This window comes from Phasianus colchicus, chromosome 3, assembly GCF_987193195.1.
Source record: "Phasianus colchicus chromosome 3, bPhaCol1.hap1.1, whole genome shotgun sequence".
Taxonomy (NCBI): Eukaryota; Metazoa; Chordata; class Aves; order Galliformes; family Phasianidae; genus Phasianus; species Phasianus colchicus.
Window position 1 is genome coordinate 23,102,611 of NC_143438.1, and position 22,276 is coordinate 23,124,886.

The window sequence follows — 22,276 nt, forward strand, 5'->3', positions numbered from 1 at the left end:
TAAAGGCCCCTTCCACCTGGCTGCCATAAGAAGATTTGATCAGGGAAACAGTGGCAATATCCATTTCAGAAACACAGAGCTGTGAGGAATTCATCAGCAGAGACAGAGTGAATATTAATAAAAAGGCAATATACTAGAGTTGCCAGACTGACAGGCACAGGACCTGCGTAGATTAAATTTGCTGCATGCATACAAACAAGTGTTATAACAGTCTTTGCAGAGATTTAATTTATAAACATGAGAAAATATGATTTTATGAAATAAGCAGCTGATAGTAAATCAGCTTGTTTTTTCTATGGGGATATAATGCAGGAAAAGAAAGATCCAGTAGCCACAAGGCTTTCTGTGGGAAATGAAGAACAGAAGGAGCACTGCTGCAGATACTGTATCACAAATATTCTTTGTGTCTATGTATGTGTGATATTATTTTGTATCATCTCTGGTGTTTTCTATGCTTAGAAGCAATCAAAATGGAATTTGGTGAAAAAATAATAGCTATTCCTCAGGGCATTTTGAAACAAGAGGGAGCAGACCTCCCAGTGTTATATGTTTCAGTTTATGTCTCAGTTTTATTTGTCTCTGCTCACAGGTTTAGAAATATAAATAGCTTTTGAGAGAAAGTTTGTCCCTGGCTACCACATGAAAAATATCTGAAGACAAATAAATGCAAACTGGAGCTAGCCATACTTCGGTAGCAACCACGGTTGCCTTTATGGTAAAACTGCATTTCGCTCTCAGGGAAACCTGAATGAAAAGCTTGCATGCTGTTTTGAGAGCAGAGGATCTCCCTTGTGAGTTTTACTTCAAATAGATTTTGTTCAATTGATTAATTAACATCAGCCAGGGAGTACCAGGGAGGTCACAATGCAGGGAAGCAGATTGGACATGCTGATTCTGCTTCTGTCCTGTGCTGCTGTGAGCACTGCTTATCTAAAAAAGGTCAGGAAAGTCAATGCCTGTGGTCCCCCTCAAGGAATGAGATCTGCTACAGTCAGTAGAAGCAGCAATGGTTTAGGTCTGCTTCCTGCTTATGTCAGTGACACACATTCAGTGGACACTTGGTGGGGTATGCATCCTGAAGAGCTTCCCACTATCATGGTTCGTGGCGCTCTTGACTTCAGGATCAGTGTCCTCCACCTCTCTGGGATAATGATCATCTCCAGCAAACCCATTCACTCCTCCGGTGTTGTGAATGTTCTGGCACTTTGTCAGATGTTTCAAGTGAAGAACATTTTGGTTTCACCATTTTAGTTTATTTCCCATGATTGTCTTCTGCTTTGTTGTTTGATTATTCTCTGCCTTATTATGCCAGTTATTGTATCTACATGCAGGCACTAAGGCTCTCAGGTGTTGTGCTTTATCTAATTTCTCACCAGTGAGAAGTGCTCTTGCAGTGAGAAGGGTTCCCTTTTTCACTGGTGCTCTGTGCCACAGCTGCCCTATGTCTCCTGAATGCCTGTTAGAAAGTGCTGTTCCCTCATCTACCTCTGGTCAAGGAAAACCAGTCAGTGCTTGAAAATTATGTAATTTTGGATTTAGAGTCTTTATTTAAACTTATTTAAACTTCTTCCAGGGCACACTTTCTTACAGCTCTGACACTAGGTAGTGAGTGGATAGTGTCAACAAGTAAAGTCATGAGCCTGGTGATGGTCACAGTGTACCCTGCATTCAGATAAGGGTAGGAGTCTTGCAAAAATTCTTGTTCTTGCTTTTCTTTTCTAGGCCAGTTTGTTGGGGTTTTTTTTTGTGAGTTTGTATTTTTTTGTTGGTGGTGGTTTGTTTGTGGTTTTTGTTTGTTTGTTTGTTTTTGAGGAGGGGTGTTAGGAAGCAGCAAGAGATAAAAAACCCTTCAAACCCACATTTTCAGGGCAGCCCCAATGGTCTCCAAAAAACAGACACCACACTGTGGGCTGTGGAGTTGTCCCTGCCCCTAAGCGATTGTAGCTGAGATGATCTGGGCACGTGCAGCAGTGTGGGCAGGGACAGCCAAGTGGATGGCATGGCTGCTGCCTGGGACATGCCTCAGCACAGGAGCACGGAGGGGTGTTCTGGTAGGGGGCCAAGAGGAGCTGGCCTTGGATGGCCCTTCAGTTATGTGACATGTGATCAACAACAAAGCACATAACATTGAGCACTTATTAGTCATTGTTTTCTAACTACAAGATCAGACACTTCTACCTCCTCAGGGCTGTCTCTTCGTACACTTTGTTTGGAAAACCTTCTTGAGCCAAAATAAATGTCTGAGAGACAATTTTACCCCAATTTCTCCCACCTCAGTCCCTATGTCTGTGAAAGTCATAGACACAACACTTTGTTTCTGTCTAGTTACTTACCATTGGCTCCTGCCTTTGTGAGGCACAGTTACAGATACACCAGCGCTCAGACAGCACTGATACAGTGGTCTGATTATTCCACGCCGATGGGCTATTGGATCTGCCACATGCTATTTTGGTGGTGTAGTTTGTGCAGGTGTGACTGGGCAATGCTGAACTGCCAAAGACAACTGGTAAATTTGATACCAAAGACTTCAGCGTCAGGATTTACGAAATGAAAATGCTGCCAACAATTATAAAGAGAGGGATTACTGGACACTGGAGAAGGACTGTCCCTTAAGTTGGCTTGCTCTTTGACCAAATATTTTGGCTCTTTTCCACTTTCTGAGGAGAGGGCAGGTTGGAAGAAAGACAGGGGGAGGGAGAACATCCTATAAATGTTTTCTGAACCATTTTGTGAGAGGATCGTGTGAGAAGAGATCAAACTCTTTAGAACAAGTCTCAGAAACAGAATTTTTAGCAACAGGATATGAAGCTGTTGATTGGAACCAAACTTTTTCTGCCAATATTAGTGAATAGTGTTGAAAGCTCATGCAAAATAGAACAAGCCAAACCTCTGCCTTTTTTCTTAACAATTGTTGCTCTTTAAATCATTGCCTTCTCTTGCAAAAGATTGTTTTATTCATACATTGTGCATTTCCTAGAAATTTGATGGAGGTCACATATGTTCCTTCTAAGAAAAGGAAGCGAGCAGCAGTACCAGTTTTGAAGATATGGCCTAGTCCTTTCTGATTTTAGTGAACATTACAGGCAGCACACACTTTTTTCATTAAAAAGGGCTCAAGGTGTTTATGTGTCCTCTAGCAAAGATCTCATCTTTATAGTAATACCATCATGTGTTATACAAGACATCGAATAGAAGTAGCTATAAATCTGGCTGCTACCTTTTGGAGGAGTATTTGAGCAATATGATTTACTTTGACCAGCTGGTTTGTGTACCTACAAAATAGTGATCAGCCTGGAAGTATTCTGTGTTTTATGATATTTCTAAAAGAGGAATGAGCAGTGGCATGGCTGTTTTCATTGTTTGGAGAAAAGCAGTTTACTGTGATATTTTCACCAGCTGACAAATTAGGTTAGCTCTTCATTAAAAACTGAGGAGACTGTGCCATCACTGACAGTCTTTCTTCCAACATATGGATTTCTTAGCTCTCCCTTCAAAACTGATGTGAATGAGCCAGCTGAAAGTAGAATGGCATCTGAAATATGTATAATTGAGCTAACTTCATGTGTAAGTATTATCATGATTGTTATTACCGTCTAGTTCTGTGATTCTTTTGGCAAGCCATATAAGTCTTTGCAGAGATATGCTCTTTTGTGTGTGAAACAAGTGTGGAACACAGATGCTACTGATCAATTTTTGTTAGTAATTTTGTGCATATAAAAAGTGTACAAAATGGAATCAGATGAAAAAAAAAATGGAAACCTTGCCCAGGTTTATGTTTGTTTTTTTTCTTTTGTGAGAGACTTAACTGAAAATCTATCAGGAAATTAGACTGGAAGTTTTATCAGCTGCTTGTATCTTTCTTATAGCACCCCAAACAGACTTTTTCAACTATCTGGGATTTCTTGTGGATTTAAGGATATCAAATATGATATCTGAGCTTTAGCAGTCAAAAAAAAAAGGCTAGTTCTCTTAGAGTGCTTGGAAGCACAGGATAAAAAAACATTTTGTACCGTTATCTTAAAGAAAAAAAAAAGTTACGGAATCTAAACCATTTGTACACAGCTCCATTGACTGTTCATTTCTTAAGAATCTTTCCAAATAAACATTTAGAAGCATTGCTTTTTCAGAGGCAGCCTCTGGAGTATTTCATCATGTTAGCCAACTGTTCCACAGGAGTATAAATCAATGGCAGCAAACCTTTTACAAAGTCCCTTTTGGATTTTGCCAGCTTATGTCACCTGGTTCATAGTCTGTGTCTGGGGAAAAGTCTGGGGAAAATTACTCAGAAGTATCTACTTGGCTATCATTTGCTGGTATGAAAGAGATCAGCCTGTATGTAAAATCAGAGAGGGGGAGAAGGAGGAGCACTTGAGTCTTTCTCTCCATCCTACTTAGAGTGGGACTCTGGGGTACTAGGTCCAAGGTGACACACAGCTACTTTCACTGACTTGAGCACTGTGCTCTGCAAAGGCTTGTATCTATTTCTAAGGAGGGACCTTCATGCTGTGCCAGTTGATAATGTGGTTTCTCAAAACCACACTGCTTGCCCCAGGGACCTTGTCAGCAGTGGATTGTCTTCCTCCATGGACTGATATTCAGTAGTTGTCCAAACAAGGAAGGAAGTACTTGTACATATGAAACTGTGCTGGAAAAGATACTTACCTGTTTACATGTGACAGGAAGCTTTTAAAGCAGACAACCTGAAATTGGTTAGCAGTTTCTCATTAAGCTTAAGCTGATAGAAATGTTTCAGTGTAGACAGAAGAAAAAAAAAAGAAGAAAGAGCTATAAGGAAGGAATCCCATACAGGAAATAATTTAAGGCTATGTATGTATTATTGACAACAGCAACAGGGAGATATAGCATCTTAAAGTTATGTTTAAATGAACAGATTATAACTCTGCTTACCTTGATACCAAATCCAGTATCATTACAACCACCATCACAAATGGCAGCTAAACTTAACTATTCATTTCACGGGCCACATTCTTTTCCACAGATTCTTTGACTACAGTTTATTCACCCACTAATCCAGTTGACATCTGCAGATTTAATATAATTTGAACTCTTATCAGTCCAATAGATGGAGTCATCTGTATTGCAGAAAAGGTTCTGGATAGCAGCTGCAAATATTCAGTACCTAGCAGAGGTTATTTTCAAGAGGGGACAGATTTGAGTAGAACAGATGAAAACACTGGAATCATACGTTTTCAGGGCAGAGTACACTGCAAGAGAGATTTGGCAGATACAATGGATGGAGAAATTGGTGTTTTCTACAAATTTTAGTATGCTAATGGTGCAACTTCTATTTCAAAAATTAAGTATATTTTGCAGAAAGAGTGGATAAGAACACTAGGAGAAATACTAATTTCTGCTGTATGAATGTGGGGTTTTTGAAGTTGGTACAAATTGCTTGCTTATAGGGTCTTTGCAAAAAGAAAAGAAATAGCAAAAGATTGCAAGAGAAAAACCATGCTTGCATTAAAAATGGAAGTACTTCACCCTGATTACCTGATGATATTCTGTCTGTGTTTTGTTTGTTCAGAAAAAGCAGTGTTAGAAGTGTTGTAGAAGTGGATAGACTGAGATTTGCAGCATGGATTGCAGAGATGTTCCTGGCAAGACATTGTCACAACCCTATCAGGACAGAGCAGTTGTAACCCATAGGAGCTAAGTATTTGTGAAAACAAGTCATATTTCATCCTTCATGCTTTTCAAATCTAATCCTATTTTAACAGTTTTCTGAATATATCAGATGATTGATGTTGTCACACTGCATATAAAATTTATCATTCTGTCATTTGTATTCAGTATTTTACAGTCGTGTTGCAAGCTGAAATCTTAGACAATACTACACTTTTTTTTTTTGTGGTTCTTATCTATAAGAATAATCCGTCTAGTTCTCAGTGACATTTCCTAAATATAGACCTAGAATTAATTGTTAGGTTATTTGAACCTGAGTATGCATATATACATGTGTTGTATTCATTTTTAAATACGCTACAAAGTGCTGTAAATGAATATAGGATCAGGACTTTGTGAAATCACAGAAACATCTAGGCTGGATAAAACGTTGAAGGCCACTGTCTTCACCTTCCAAGTCCCATTACTAAATCATGCCCTTAACACCACCTCCACACATCTCTTAAATACCTCCAGGAATGAGGACCCCACCTGTGCCCTGGGCAGCCTGTTCCACTTTCTCTCTAAAGAAATTATTCCTAATATTCAACCTCACTCTAAATCCAAATGCATGAAGGGAGAACAGATATGTTTAGTTATGTGTGTATTTGGTCTAGTTTCATAATAAACATCACGGGATAGTCCCAGTTACTCAGAATATTCTGTTATAAGAGATCGAGTGGAAAGCTCACTGCACTGAAAAAACTCTTAGCTCCTAAATTTCAGCATAAAGTAATGTCAGAGCTTTTTTTTACCTTTGCAGATGCCTGCAAGGGTTGGGCACTGATCAATTGAGGCCTTAGGCCAATTTAAGTGATATTGTATCACCTATGATTATTTGCATAATCATAAAATTACTTTAAAAGGGGAAAAAAATACTGACTTCTGGTACAGCAAGAATTCCATTGAACACTAAAAGTGGATATTTACCTTAGCTCCTAAAGGACAATTTATCTTCAAATCTGTATGACTTGAACTTACAGTCCATATGAAATTATGAAGCTACCCACGTTACATATCACTTACTGCTGCTAAGCCCAAAGAAGTAAGACGCAACTTGGGGGAAACAGCAAGAACTGAACTTGTTCTTTCAGACACCAGCTGCAGAAGACTGTTTTGGTATGCTTCCACATGTGCTGCATTATTTTCTCTGTCTTTATCTGTTGCAACAGGCCTTGAATAGGGGCATCGCTGCTGTTAAGGAAGATGCTGTGGAAATGTTGGCCAGCTATGGGCTGGCGTACTCCCTGATGAAGTTCTTCACTGGTCCGATGAGCGACTTCAAAAATGTAGGTCTGGTGTTTGTGAACAGCAAGAGAGACAGGACCAAAGCAGTTTTGTGCATGGTTGTGGCTGGCGCTGTAGCTGCTGTATTCCATACCTTAATAGGTAAGGTCACTTCAAATCTAATTAACACATCTTTTAATTTACTTCCCTTGGCTAGTATTCAAACTAATTAATTTGTTCTTTTATGATTTTATGGTAAGTGCAAGGGAAAGTGCAAAAGAGATGAAAGCTTGGACCACTATCATGCCGAAGGCATGCAAATTTTCAGTAACATTTCAGCAGTTTATTAAGTGTCAGATTTCACCTCCAGGGCTCACCTGCCTGGCTGCTCAATTTGCTCATCTTTTTCAGTCAAATGCATGAGCAGAACTCTGGGAAGTTTGACAGGCTGTGTAAAGCAGATAGCTCAGTGTTAATATAAGGTAGTGATGATCAACTTAGCAGTATCTGCCCACATGAGTTTGGCACATTGTTTTGTGGCAGGACTGCAAAATGTTTTAGGGAGAGCTATTTGTCAGAGCTTAGTGGCACTGTTGGTGTGTTCCCTCTGTACTGGTCCATTTTCTACTTACGATACAGTACAAAACCGTAAGCTAGTAGGTGCCAGTAACCTCATTAAAATATCAGGTATTACTAGTGCTAATACATCATCCACTTCTGTTGGGAATTAAATTGTGAGAGATGAAGTAGTTGCTAGAAGTACTTTATGCCAAACTGAGGTCAACTCTTTGAGTGCACTCTGAAGCAAGAAAAATACATAAGTAACCCTAAACTGAACATAAAAAGTGAAGCAACCACAGGATTTGACGGTTCCTGAGAGCCTGGAGAAATGTCATATCAACCCAAGCATCAACCAGGATGTCATGTGTTGGCCAAAACAATGACACGGGACCATAACAATAAAAAGCCATGTGATCTGGAAGACTTAAAATCCATCATCTCCAAGAACTGCATTGGATCATCTGCACCTTGTCGTTCATTCCATGGAGTTGAAACCTCTGTAGTTCAACAGTGAGGAAGAGAAGACACCGGAGGAAGAAGCAGAGAGTGCATTGCGTTCGACAGGTACAATTCTCAAAGCTGGGAGGCCTGTGGAGGGGGAGAAGGGAGTTAATGCAATAGCCTGTGGAGGCACTTGCTGTTTGACCAGCAGTAACTTTGAGCTGCTTGCGCAGCAGCAGAGGATCATTCTATTGCTTGTGAATGGAAAAGCAAGTTTGGTGGCAATTTTGAGAGTTGCTGTGAAATTATGAAGTGATTTGGAAATGGGGCACCATTTGCTGTCAGACACTAATGCATCTGAAGAACAGCTCTTGCTCAGCATGTAGTTTCTGCCTGGATAGAGCAGGTAAACATGAATGCCCCATGCTCGTATCCTGTAACAGGGTGCCAGCTATCATTAGTGGCTCTGTGTGCCTCCCAAGCATTCCAGTTTTCTCTATTACTTCACCACTGATACAGCAGTTGTATATAGTTTATTTTTATTCTATGTTACAGTCATAATAAATGATTTCAATAATGGCTTACTAGCCATGGCAAATCCATGGCAGGATTGAGGTGTTGCTAATTTTCTAACTTGAACCCATGCATTCAAGTCAATTTATTTCACCAGCATCTATTGATCACTTCCTCAGTATGTTTACAGTTGAGGTTGTTTCAGTGAGTCGCTGTTAAAAACTTGGGTCATTTGTAAGTTTTTCTGATTTCTTAAAATGTTTCTTCAGCCCCCAGAGCTGCTATTCTAGTTGCACGCTTGCTTTCCTGGTCAAAGTTTTTGGCTTAGCAAGCTGGAAAAATGAAATATTTTCTAGTCATTCAAAAATTCATTTTAAACTATTATAGATTATAAGAATATTTGGAGTGTAACGATTGAGTTTGGAGGTAAAAGACATAGCTGGATTTTCCATGTGGGACTTTTTATTGAAGGGAGCTGTTTGGGCAGCCACTTGAAAATATGCCAGCTAAGTCTTTTGGTTTTGCCTGGAAATGGAGCTGAGTTCAGAACCTCTGAAATGCCCTCTGTGTAGATACTTAAAAATAAATAAAATACAACGGCTGTACTTTCCATGCCTTAAAGCTGTTAGTTAAAAGGCTTTCCGCAATCTTTCAGCTGCTTATGGTGGCAGACTGCAAAATATTTTTTAGTATTTTAACTTGTCTATGCCTGAAAATATGCAAAGGCCACAGCAGGGACTGGCAGAGTGCCCAAGAGAATGGAGTTAGTCAGATTCTAGCACCAATTGCCTGGGTGCAGTGTTGCCAAGTTTTGTGTTTCAAGTTTCCTTTGAACATGTTTCAAATCCTAATTATTCTTTTCTGAACCTCAGATGCACAGCTTTCCTAGCAGAAGGAAGAGAAGGAGTCCAGTGGCAAACAGGCAACCTCTTAGGATTTGCAACTACTCCCCAACAGCTGCAAGCCTGAGACTCTACAGGAGACAAAAATTCAGGTTACTGATGTTCAGCAGATGAAAAACTGAAACAAATACCACTCAGAGGACTTAATTTCTTTTACGTGCCATATGTATGGAAGTAAAGAAGATGGCATGACTGCCTGCTGTGGACTGTGAAGCCCAGGAGATGGAAAAGGAGAGAAAAATCCCAGTGAAGCAAGAAGTACAGAAAGTCAGAAGGAGGAAAACAAGTGATGGTAGAAACACAGTGACCACAATGAATCACCACATTTCTAACTGTGATTGCAACTGTTTGCAGTTTGTACTCACAGCTACTCACAAATAGCAGTCTTTACTTCCTTAAAATATCAAAATAGACCATTTCACCCAACTAACTTCATTGCTTCAGCACCAGCTGCCCACTACTCCTCCTTCTTAGAGGCTAACCCATTCCTCTGTGGGAGTGACTGGCTGAGCCAAACCGCCCAAACTCACAGTTGGAAATGTTGGGTCCCTAAGTCATCTCTGCACCACATTCTAATGTACAACAACCTTACCAGTAGTTCCTGTAATTCTCCTGTGCAGGTAGCAGTAAGAACCAAGAAACTAATTGACATGACCAAAAAGAACTGAAAAGATATTCTCTTCCCACATTAAGTGCTGCTGTAAACCTTGGTCAGTACATTATTCCTGCCTTTGCTGTTTCAGTTGTTATTTAGAAATAGAAGATAGTATGCTGCCTTCCTTCCCGTGCTATTTTAGGAGCAGCTACTGCCAGCAGTTTAGTTTCCTTGTGGGAAGGAATGTAAAGCATCTATTTATTTCAGAGATTGGCTTTTGAGTGGGAATATTGGGCTATAAGAGAAACGATTCAAGATGATAAGCCTGTGTGTGCATATTTTTGGCTTTTTAATAAATTACCAACTTGAGAGAGAATGGTGCTTTCATTTATAGAACATCATGTTCCATAATGCATTTCATAGGTGTTGTTCCTCCGTACTAAATGAGACCTTTTAGCTCTTGTGTCATATAGGATCTGTACATTTTCTTTGGCAAGAAAACAGCATTGTTCAGTGCTTCACAAATTTACTGAGAAAAGGTGTGCAGCAAAAGTGTATCTCCTTTTGGTTGCTAATATTACTTTCTACACCTCTCTGAGGTTCTAGAAATGGCACGAAGTTACTTTGGGAAAACGTCCTTTTTGCTTAAGTAGACACCCTTGACTGGTGCCTACTGCAGCTGATCAAAATTCTATAATGGATCATTTGGCATCACCAGAAAAAAAAAGATGGGAACTTCAGTAACAAGGCAAACACATCAGACTGGCTGTCCAGTAAGTTTAAGTGACCCTGTTGTTTTGTTCCAATTTATTACTGATGTGCTAACAGACACCAGCCTCTCATGCATAGATTGTACAGGTATAAACTTTATCAGTTGTTAGCAGTTTTTTTGAACCTGCATGCATGGTCTCTTCATATACGTGAAAGATCTTTCAGTGATTAGGTATCATAGTGGGACTTATGCCAGAATGAGCTATTTTTTCCAGTCAGTCTTGTTCTAACATGGCCACCGTACTGGTTTGTACTAAACTTTTTGTCCGAGGAAAAGATGATAGCATAGGACTACAAACCAGAATATAAACCAGGCTTGCTTTTTATTTTTGTCTTCAAAGAGATGATAAAATGTTATTTATTAAAAACAGTTTCCTGCTTCAGCATCTTCAAGTAGCTGTTGCTAAAGCAATGACTTCTTTCCCCAGCTGACCCACAACTTTCTTACAAAACAGGTGCAATTTCTTATCAGCAAAGTATTCAAGGGCAAAGGAAGAATGAAGAAAACCTGTGACAACAGCATTTTTTTATTTTAGAATATTATTGCTTTTTAGTTAAAACAGACTAATTTGGAAATTTGCAAGATGCTGGCCTATCCAAAGGTAAACTGGGGACCTTTTGACAGTGGCAGGTTAGGAAAAAATAACTAATTCAATTTTGCAATTGTGGCTGATCACAAAGAACAACAATTGCAGTTATTGGTGCACACTGAGTTTTTCCTGAGCTGGTTTTCTTATTTATTCATTGCTTTGAGCAAAAGAGAAATGTGGAGCTCAAGACACCCTGATCATCTGGCCTTCTGCATGTGGGACCCAAGCTTCTGCTATAAGTTAAGCTAATCAAAGACATAAAGAAATCTATGTAACCTGTGCCATCTCCAAATGAAGACTTGCCATTAACATTTTTAGCAAATTGGTATTTGGCTACCTTCCCAAATTACTTAGCCAGTTTTGGCCCTGTGAGACATCATTTTGAATAGTGGCAGAGTCAATTTTTATTTCTTAAGTCTCCAAATTCATTTTTAAAATTGGCACCAAAGTATGAATGTGGAATACATCTATAGAAAAAAAACAAAAAAAACCACTTTAACCCCAAAACATTATTGGATTTTTTTTTTTCTTAGTGAAAAGCAAATATTGACATTTGAGGTTTTGTGTCTGGAAATAAGTGGTATCACTTCCTGTGAGGGTTTCTTTTTTTTTTCCTTATGATGTAAGTATAACATGCTGGAGTGTAGACAGTCCCAAAATGACTACACTGCAGCTATTTGTTTGAGACTACTGGCATCATTAAGAGTGTGTTCGCTTGTTTCAAGGATGTCTGAAGTTTATGTGGTAATCAGCTTGTTGCAGAAATCAGTGTAGAGAAGAGGAGATCTAGTTAGGTGCACAATATTTCAGTGTCATTTTATAAGCTTCTGGATCTTAAAACAAAACTAGGAAAGACAAAAGCAAAAATTCCTGCTTAAATGTTGTTGTATCAGAAGCAAAACCAATCCGTAGACATCAAAATAAATGAGTTATTACAAGAGCAAACAGGCAGTTTATCTTGGAGTTGGACTTCTCTGTTTTCGCTGAAATGATGCAAGGAATGGGAAGAGCCATCTGCTTTAGATTCATGTAATATTCTTCAGCCCTATTGTCTGTTATTAATTTTGTACCATGCTTCATAATAAGTATGTAAGGTTGCCCAAGGTTAAGTTCTAATTGCATCAGCAGTTGCTTTAATCACAGCTCAGAGACACATGCCTGTATATTTGTAGTACATCTCAGTTTTTTTAGTCCTTCTTTCTGAGAATGGAAGCATTCACTGATGTCAGCAAAAGCGATCGTGTGCTTCCACTGGCAGGTGGAAGAAAATAGTTAAGTATTTTAAAACTATCTTTTAAGCTTAGCTTAGCCACTATTATTTTAAAATCAAAGTCACAGTAGAGTTGATTTCTTTCGAATGTGGGAGAGGAGGACGAATCTTAAAGCTTACAAAGCCTAGCTCTGATATCCTTAGAAATCCTAAAAAATTGGTGCTGTGGGCTGTGGTTGTGTAAGTCCTTTGAGAGTGCCCTGCCAATAAACTACAACCATGTGGTGAGCTGGGTGTTCCTAGACATGAGAGTAATTCAGCCTTTGACCCTGCTAATTCTGTGAAACTTAATGTTTACTTAAACTCAAAGTAAATAAATAAACAAATACACTAATAGCTTTCAAAGCCAAAAAAAAAGTTTTTTCTTATTCATTTTCTAAACTCTTTAAAAGTCTCCTTTAAAGTAGGAAAGAAGACCAGAGGGTGAGTGTGTAGAGAACACAAATGTTGACTCCTATGTCGTGATGTCTTCCCATCATTGCAATGATGGTGACTCCTCTACAAAAGCAGTCTCCTCAGCACCTGGACGCAGATTCTCTTTGTTTCCACGTGGGGAATAAGACTGGTGTGTTCCCTACAACAGTTTTTAAGCTTTTGTGCAGGAGGCGTTTAACACAACTTCAGCAAGACCTAAGGGAGAATTCAATGAGCCTGGCCCTCATAGGTAGCTTGCCTCACATGCTTTCCAAACTTGTTCTCATTTATTCAGGTAAGTTAATTTAGAAGCATTGATGTAACGCCCTGCCACAAAAAAAGACAGCTTTTTACAAGGTTAGCATACAACAATCCATACATAACTGACAGTTTTCAAAATACTGAGTGAAAATTAGGGTATGAATTGTGCAAACATATTTGTGCAAAAATAAGAAGGGGCTGTGGTTTTGTTTGTGTCTAATGTGCTTAAGGAACTAAGCTGGGCTCTCTGAACTCACAAAAGTCTGAAATTCTCTCCCTATACCTTTTGAAAGGAAATGAGTCCAATTGTTGGGGAGAGCCTCAGAAGAAAAGCTCACCAACTTGAGGATTACTGGGTAAAATGAGAGACTGTGAGCCCAACTTTAGTAGATAGGGACCAGCATAGGGAAATGGAGAAGTTTTACTATTTAAATACATTTGGGGCGGTGTGAGCCTCAATCCTGTCTGGATTGAGTCTCACATTTGTTCCCAGTGGTATTGGGCTACATCTTTCTTTTGCTCCCTTGTCAGTCCTGTAAACCATTTAGCTGCTGTATGCCTAAGCCATCATGAAACAGTGATGAGTTAAACTCTTTTTTAGTTGCTTCCAAACACTGTTTATGAGTTATGAGAGTTAGTTATGGGCTAAAATGATTGAATTGTGCAACTAGTGCAAGTATTTATGGATCCAAAGATGTGGCCTGCTTTCATGAAAAGGATGACTTTCCTAAAGTACTCTGTGTACAATTATACTAGAATTGTTATAAACTGAAAAACAGGAAAGTGTTCACACTAGAAATCTTTATCTTAAGAGAGACACAGACAGAAGAGAAGTGAGGTGGGACTACCCAGGTATAGGTAATTTTCAGTTACTTGCATTGGGAGTTCGACTGTACAACTCAATCATTCTTTTGACAACCATTACAAGGGTATAGTTGAAGCTATGTGATAATAAGCAGATCTATAATATCATTTATAAAAGTTGAAAGCTATTTGGATTACTGAACTATGCATATTTATGCAAGTCCTGAAGTTCAGGCATGCTAGACATAGCTAGTTTTTCCTTATTCCATATCATAGTCCTGTCTTCAACCCTGCACTTGAGAAATGAAATCTGGCGAGAAGTGTTTTACCCAGCACTAAAAACTCTCCTCAGATTCAAAATGGACAGCAAATAGAGAGATTCCCAGCAGTGCAGAAAATCATTTTCTGACTTGTGGCTCCTGAGATGCCAGCTGTAAACAAGGAAGGAGAGTAACAGCTGTTAGGGGCTGTGTAGTGCCCTGACAGTTGCAGCAGAGGTGGTCATTAGGCAGTGAGGGAGAGGCACTCACAGGGCATAATGAGTGTGATTTATTGCGTGCCTCTGCAATTCATAGTACTCCTTTTATAGCTTTGGGCAGGTTTACAGGTAATGTCATGAGAATGCAGTGGCAATAGGGGGTTTCAGGATTTATAAGGCACTATAACCCACGAAATACATGGTGTCTGGTGATAACAGCTTTTCTAACAAAGAGCTCTGAGTTAATGAAAGAGTGGTAGATTTTCTGGAATACCAGTGTGTTCATTTACCAAACAGATGTGGCATTTATTATACCCATCTCCCTACCCAGCCATTTGTTATCACTCCTCTGCCAAAGGTTACTTGGAAAAGGATTGTGAAAGCACTCCTTAGTGATAAACAGCAGCTGGTGAGGCTGTAACATCCTGAAGCCCCTGCAGCTGTTTGCTGAGTAGATGCTCTCTGAGCTCCTAGGCATCCTCCTCTTTCAGGTACTTTGGGGCATCTTACTCAGAATCCATATATAATCTTTATTATTCATTCCTATTCTTATATCTCTACAGCGTATAGCGATTTGGGGTATTACATAATTAATAAGCTACACCATGTGGATGAATCAGTGGGAAGTAAAACTCGGAGGGCCTTCCTTTATCTTGCTGCCTTCCCTTTTATGGATGCCATGGTGAGTGCATAATTCACAGCTGAATTTTAATATCAATGCTGTTTTTTTCTTTGGTTCCCTTAGTTTGCAAAGTCTGTTGTTTGATGGGAAAATGAAGGTCTGCAGGAGGAAGGCATGTCCTTTGCAAGCAGTAGTTCTGGATATACATGAACATGTAATCTTCTGCTACCTGGAAAAAGCATCTGGGTGGAATTTGAACATCAGAGATCATGACAAATGTTAAAGTCCTTAGTTTCCTTGTCAGAATTAGTGCATATGCATGCTGGAAAGCACTAATCATCTTGTGATGAGCCATGCAGACTGTTCATGTGTTCTTTCAATGCAATTAGCAGTGAAAGAGTTAGATTTACTGAACATTCTCAGATTACTTGCAGAGCTCAATACTTTCTCTAAGCAAATGTATTGAAAAGATATATGTTACCATCATTTTTTTTCAAGCACAGTTAAGTCCAGCATATCTCAAGTGTGTGGGCTGCTGCTCTCTTGATCACCAGGCTTACTGCATGTGGCTGGCACTATGTAAACAAAAATATGGCAGCAATTATTCATTCCTATACTTCTATATAAAAGTAAAAATGATAACCTTTTTGTGGCATGCCTCCACTGCTTTCTCCTCTTAAAACAGTAGCTGACAATAAAAAGATGTTGATTCATTAAGTTTTGTTTTCCAGATGGGACTCAGTTTAGCCAATGAATTTTGTATTTCTGAGATGCATCCAATTTGAGAATGACAAGAACCACTTTTCTGATAGGTTATTTAGTGTGATAATCTGTCCTGTGCAGCATCTGTTTTATTAAGAACGGACAGTTTCTTACTGGCACTCGTCCTCAGAAATTTCTATGCAATTAGTAAGTTTATTTCTATTCTTCCTTCTAGCCCAGGCCTAAAGGAACTAAGTGTTGTAGTACTTTCTCTGCACTACTGGCTTAACGTTTACCCAGGTTCACACCAGATGCTACTGTTTTTGTGTATAATATAGCATACTGAAAACAGCATTCTGGAACCTGAAATCTGTAACAAATATAATAATAATTTCCCAAATTCTGTTCTGCCTTTTTTTTTCCAGGCATGGACGCATGCTGGAATTCTTCTGAAACACAAGTACAGTTTCCTGGTGGGATGTGCCTCCATCTCAGATGTCATAGCTCAGGTAATGGCTCCTCTTGGCAATGACTGTTTCCACTGTGCCATGAACTAGATGCTTTCTTAAGCACTAGTGCTTTTGCACAGAGATTGGCTTCTGTCTCTACCATGGGAATCACACCAGGATCGCCTTTTGCATGCTGCTCTCCAGTAGTTTCCCCACTGTGCAGAAGCTCTTTGCAGACAGCTGTGGTGTAGACTGGACTCACTTGGCTGGATCAAATTAATCTTGAAGCAGTGTCAAAAGAAGGGAACCAGGGCAGTTAGGTTTAGGGCACCTCCAAATACTGTGTTGGGATGGTTGAGAATCAAGTTATATATGCTTGCATATCTGGGAAATAGAAAGGTCAGACAGAGAGACTGATGACTGCTACCAGTTCTGGGGCTGATGGATGGCTTTGACAGAGGCCTTTCTCCCCCATGTGCCTTCTCCCCCACACTTTGCACAGTTGTACTGTGATCCTGAGTGGGGTATGTAGGCAGGGAAGTGAAGACTTGATGTCCACACGTCAGTTTTGCACATGCTGTTTAATGTAGTGAAACACAGTGGTGTAAACCATCTTCTGAGTGCCTCTGTAGCACTGCTCTTGCTAATAGACCAAAAGATGAAAGCCTGGAACTGCAGCAGAAGCCTGTGCTGATACCTCCTGGGTCGTGCAGGGAAGACCAAGCATTTGAACTTCCAATTGTGAGGGAGGTCTTAAATATCCTGTTTGCTTCTTACGAGACATGCTTACAAAACAATATTCATATGCATTGCTGATGTCCAGTGCTGTATCTTCTGAGAACCAATGTAGAGCCCTCTTTTTAGAGTATTTATAAACATACTATTAAATGGAGGATCCCAGAGCCTGTAAACAGTTACCGTACTGTCCCATTACTAGCTGAGGGAGTGACTGGGTAAGGAAGAGTATAATAATAGAACAGCATCAAAGGAAATATGAGGTCAGTAGCACTTAGTTCAATTTTCCATCACATTTTCTTCATACAAAATAGGAGAAAACTATAAATCAGGTTAAACTATTCAGTCAGCTGTTATTCTATGTTTGGCATGTCTGCTCCTCTACAGTACTACATTAAATCCCTGAAGGTAATACCAATTACTCTTAATGACCTTAACACCCAGGCTCTGCTTTTGTTCTGACATGACAAACCTTAGATACATGTCAGGTCATTTACACCTAAATACAGAAACTGAAATTCCTATTTTGGCCGTGGTACGTGTGGCCTTTTCACAAGTGAGTGGGGTGCCAGGCTCGTGAAGAATAAGACACCTGTCTCCAGTCTATAAAAAAGTATTGCGCAGAGCAAGAACAAATCTAGAAGACAAAATGTGATGATTCTCCACGCCCTAACTTTCCCTACACCTACATCTACACCTTACACAAACAATAGGTGCACAGGCAGTAGATAATTCTCCTTAGATGGCTGTGTGTGCACATTTTATGACTGATTTTTCTTCAGTTTACTGAAGAATTCTTTTGTGGGGTTCAAAAAAGCTATTTTACACATCCTTTCAAACATCACAGCCTGCCTAATAAACCTGTGTACAATGTGATTTAAGCATTTCTTAAGCACTAGCAATGAAAAACAGAACCTGCCCCTGAACAATGTGTTTTATATTTCTTGGAACTCACAGAACCTCTAGCAGGGTTATTCTTGATGCTGCTGTTCACAAAAGCAAATGCAGTTGGTTTCCCAGTTGTGCCCACCACACAGAGACACTAGGAATTTAACAGGCATGCCATCAGCTCTTAATATGGAAGAGAATAATATTGTATTAATCAATTCCTTTCATTTTGCATGTTTTAATTATGAGCTGTTCATTAGCCCAATTTCCATTTTGGTTACATCAGTGTAACACTCAGCTCAAGAGCAAATGAAAGAATACTGAAATTGCATTCAGAAAATTACAAAATTGAAATGACTTCCTGCTTCTGAATTTTGAGTTGAATAAGACATCTGACTTTTTAATTCTCACATGCTCTCCCTGAAAATACAGAAGGCAAGACTTAGAAGCTGACACTAGAAGCATGTCTTCAGCCTCAGTTGATATTAGGATACCTAATTCTCCTGTGAGAGGTGGCACCCATACACATACTTGGTGCCAGACTTTACCAGACTTGAATGCTAGCCTCCTATTTATAGACTCTAGTCTGACATCTGCCCATGCCTTTAAGTACTTCTTATGCAGCTTCTGTATGATGTTAATTTATTACTCTTGTTTGTGTGACCAAATGCAAGGAAGAATCTTGACAGAAGTTTCTACATGCTGCAAGTCAGATAGCATAGTCACACGTTGTTGTTGGCTCAGACAGACTTGCTTGGAGTCAGATAGGTGATACATTATTCCTGAAGAAACAGACAGACAAACTACATGTCTTTTATTTGTTTGCTCTGCAGGTCGTTTTTGTAGCCATTTTGCTTCACAGTCACTTGGAGTGCAGGGAGCCTCTCCTGATCCCAATCTTGTCCCTATACATGGGAGCACTTGTCCGATGTACCACATTATGCCTGGGATACTACAGGAACATACATGATGTCATTCCTGACAGAAGTGGGCCTGAAATGGGGGTATGTCTTAATATTTGGTGATGTTGTGGTTAAGTGACTTTAAACTTGCTTTTTGTGTTACAATACTCTATTAAACCACTATATATGAAGGGCTTGCTTGTACCATCCTGCATGGAAAACGAGATTTGTTTAAAAAGGGATGATGGAATCTATTACAAAGCTATTAATGCTTGTAAGACAGTGCATTAGGTGGTATTGATGTGCAGTCTGCTTAACATTTCAAGTGCTGAGCTCTCTCCTTCTAATGCTGTAAGATAGCACCAAGTGAAGCAGATGCTTTATTTCATGGGGAAGAATGTCTCAAAATTCCTCTTTTCCTTTGAATGTTGTATTGGAGTTCACATAACTTTTCTTAATTAATAATCAGAACAATTATTCAGGTACCTTATGCATTATTTTTTGACATCCTCAACACAACGTCTTTTGAATCAGTGTTGCTAAAATGAAAGAGTATATTCTGGAGTCCTGCTATTTAAACTTAATGAAATGAATGCACTAAATTGACAGTGGGTGAGAGAAGCAGAAATACTTTCTCTGTGCTTTTGATTCAGTTCGGTGTGCTTCTTTTCAAAGCCATTTGTTTATTTGTTCTCTCCAGGGAGAGGCTACCATCAGGAAGATGCTGAGCTTCTGGTGGCCTTTGGCATTAATCTTGGCAACTCAGCGAATAAGCAGGCCCATTGTCAACCTTTTTGTCTCCCGGGACCTAGGTGGCAGTTCTTCAGCCACAGAGGTGAGAAAGTCAGTGTTCCCTGTTACTTCAAATGATCATTTACATGTACTTGCCTCTGAGTTTCTCAGCCATGCTTTCAAGAAAAAGTCCTGAATACATGGGCATTTCTGCCAGGCCTACCAACTTTTCACCCTCAACAAGACCAGTACATTTTTTTCACTGAACAGTTTCTACATCTCAGGTTTTCAAGCTCTGCTCTGGATCATTCTGATCTCAGAGGTTTCAGTACAATTACCAGTAGTCTCAGGTGCCACTGTTCTATGTCATATACGTAGGTTGCTCCAAAAGCAATACCTCCTATTCATTTCCGCGGAAGCTACAGATACAAAGAGCACATTAACACTGTTTGAAAAACAGGTTTTTTTTTCAAAACAGCACAGAGAACAAATTGTTGCATAGTCAGTTTCCTGTGTTTGGATAGATCTTTCACCACACAAGGACAGCAATTATATTTATAACAGGAAAATGTGGTCAGATAACCAAGAAAATGTACTTTGAAAGTTTGGAAGTGAACCGCATAGCAGTAGTTAAAAGTCTTTCTTAACTCTACCATGAGACAAGAAATGAATCTGAATTTAGGTGAATCATAACAGATCTGATCCTGTGAACAAAGTGCAATCAATTAGTTGGTTAGCACCAAAGTTGGGAGAGCACATTTCTTTTGTTTCATAAGTGCCTCGTGCCCCACAGCAGTTTGATACTCAACTTCAGTCAGCCACTGAGTGCTATTGCTTTGGAATCAGTCTTGCTTAAAACTGTTCTATATATGAATAATAAAGGAAAATCTATCTAAATTCAGATCATGAAATATGATACGGGGCCCTAATGCATTCTGCTACTCAAGTATCTCTAGATAAAATAGCCTGGGAGAAATGTGGGAGGGTGGCGTTCATCTGAGCAAGGGGCACACATCAGCTCAAGGTGTCTGTCATCCCCGAGTTATCAGCATGACAGTGAAATGGCAAAGCTGAGTAATGTAGCAATATTGCATGATGGATTTCCTAAGCTCCAAATGCCTGACTGAGTGATGGCCATCCCCCCTGAAGCAGAGACCTTCCAGTTGCATGCCTGTTTTTCTCGTTGCATCAAGGTCAATGTGGCAGTATTTGTGGAAGATGGCATACTGTGTTAGTCTAACTATTGTGCTCAAAGATCTGAGGTCTATGTTTCCTTGTCTCATTTCATAGGCAGTGGCAATTCTGACAGCTACCTATCCTGTGGGACACATGCCGTATGGCTGGCTGACAGAAATTAGAGCAGTTTACCCAGCTTTTGACAAGGTGAGTGCCTGTCATAGGAATGTAGTAAATACATCTAGTGTGATTTCACATCCACGGTCCTCCTTTTTTCTGCATTGCAACATTTTGATTTGAGGGTAACTTCGTTGATATCTGAGAAATTTCTTCCAAACAGATACGAAGAAGCTTAGTTCGTGTCTCCATGGAATCATAGAATCCTTAGAGATGGAAGGGCCCTCCATAAACAAGTGTAATAGATTATTTTAAAAAAATGGAGCAACCAGAGCTTAAATAGGGTGATATTAATGGCCATCTATTGTTTTGTTTCTATTTATTTTTTGCTTTTGGTACCAATTGTTCTTATTCTCACTGATAAGGTTTTCTTATAATCCTAGTTAAAATGAATTGTTTTTCAATGGCTTCAAGCGATTGTCTAATTTATGATTTTAACCTTAACTGTGTAACAAGGTATTCAGCTATCTTTTGAATAGATAGATGCTGTTTTTTTAGGGATTAAAACACATCCTCACTAACTGTGCATTTCATTAGCTGCATAGCTAATGAAATGAGGTCTCATAAAGTATACAGCAGTGAAAGAGTTCATCTCTCTGTTCCAATCAGCTTGTTCTTTCTATTGTGAGGTATATGTGACATGGGCTTGGGTTCTTTGGTATATATTAATATTTAACAAAGATTGTCTCTTACAACACAGATAAACCATTATTTTAGTAGCGTTGACTTAGCTGACCAAGTCTATGAAGAATTTTGTTGGCAAATGATGTGATTACATAAGAAGGCAAGGACTGCTCCTGGAATGAGTATGTCTTATGAGCTACAACCAAATGCATATCTCTTTCAAACTCTTGCCTTGCAAAACTGACAGTAGTTAAGAAGCTTAAATCCAGGTCTCACTTGCCTGCTAGAAGATGCCCTCCTGGCTAAGATGGTGGCAGGGTTAGACCATGAGTTGTCAATTTATTTCAGTTCTCATAGCACTCTTGAGGAATAAATGTGAGGCAGAAAGGGTGAAGATAAGGCAGAAGTTGGTACAAATGATCTAATTGCCAAAAAGATGTGGAACAGGCATTTTAGTTGTATGTTTGAAGAGCACTTTGTCATAAAAGATACTAAGTGCAGTATCAACAATATAAAAGGTATCGCATCCTGGGAACCATATTTTCAAATGCTTCCACCTGGTCCAACTCCCGTGCAATGAACAGGGACATCTACAGCTAGATCAGGTTGCTCAGAGCTCCATCTAGCCTGAAAATATATGGTGATAATGTCATTATCCTTAACGGATCTCATCCAGAGCAACAACAGTGACTATGAGATGATTTGTGAATGCTATTTAACTGATAAGTAGTTGGGAATGGATACTTTTTTTACTCTATAT

The 22,276-nt window shown here is 39.4% G+C and overlaps 1 protein-coding gene across 1 annotated transcript in view; it reads left to right on the plus strand.

The window, feature by feature from the left end:
• Window positions 1–22,276, plus strand: part of ANKH (ANKH inorganic pyrophosphate transport regulator) — a 91,454-nt gene that overhangs the window by 49,160 nt on the left and 20,018 nt on the right. Inside the window, exons 2-7 of the mRNA XM_031589226.2 lie at window positions 6,855–7,071; window positions 15,073–15,191; window positions 16,259–16,342; window positions 18,739–18,909; window positions 19,508–19,642; window positions 20,830–20,922. Coding sequence (XP_031445086.1) covers window positions 6,855–7,071; window positions 15,073–15,191; window positions 16,259–16,342; window positions 18,739–18,909; window positions 19,508–19,642; window positions 20,830–20,922 — 819 coding nt within the window. The remainder of the gene's footprint in view (window positions 1–6,854; window positions 7,072–15,072; window positions 15,192–16,258; window positions 16,343–18,738; window positions 18,910–19,507; window positions 19,643–20,829; window positions 20,923–22,276) is intronic.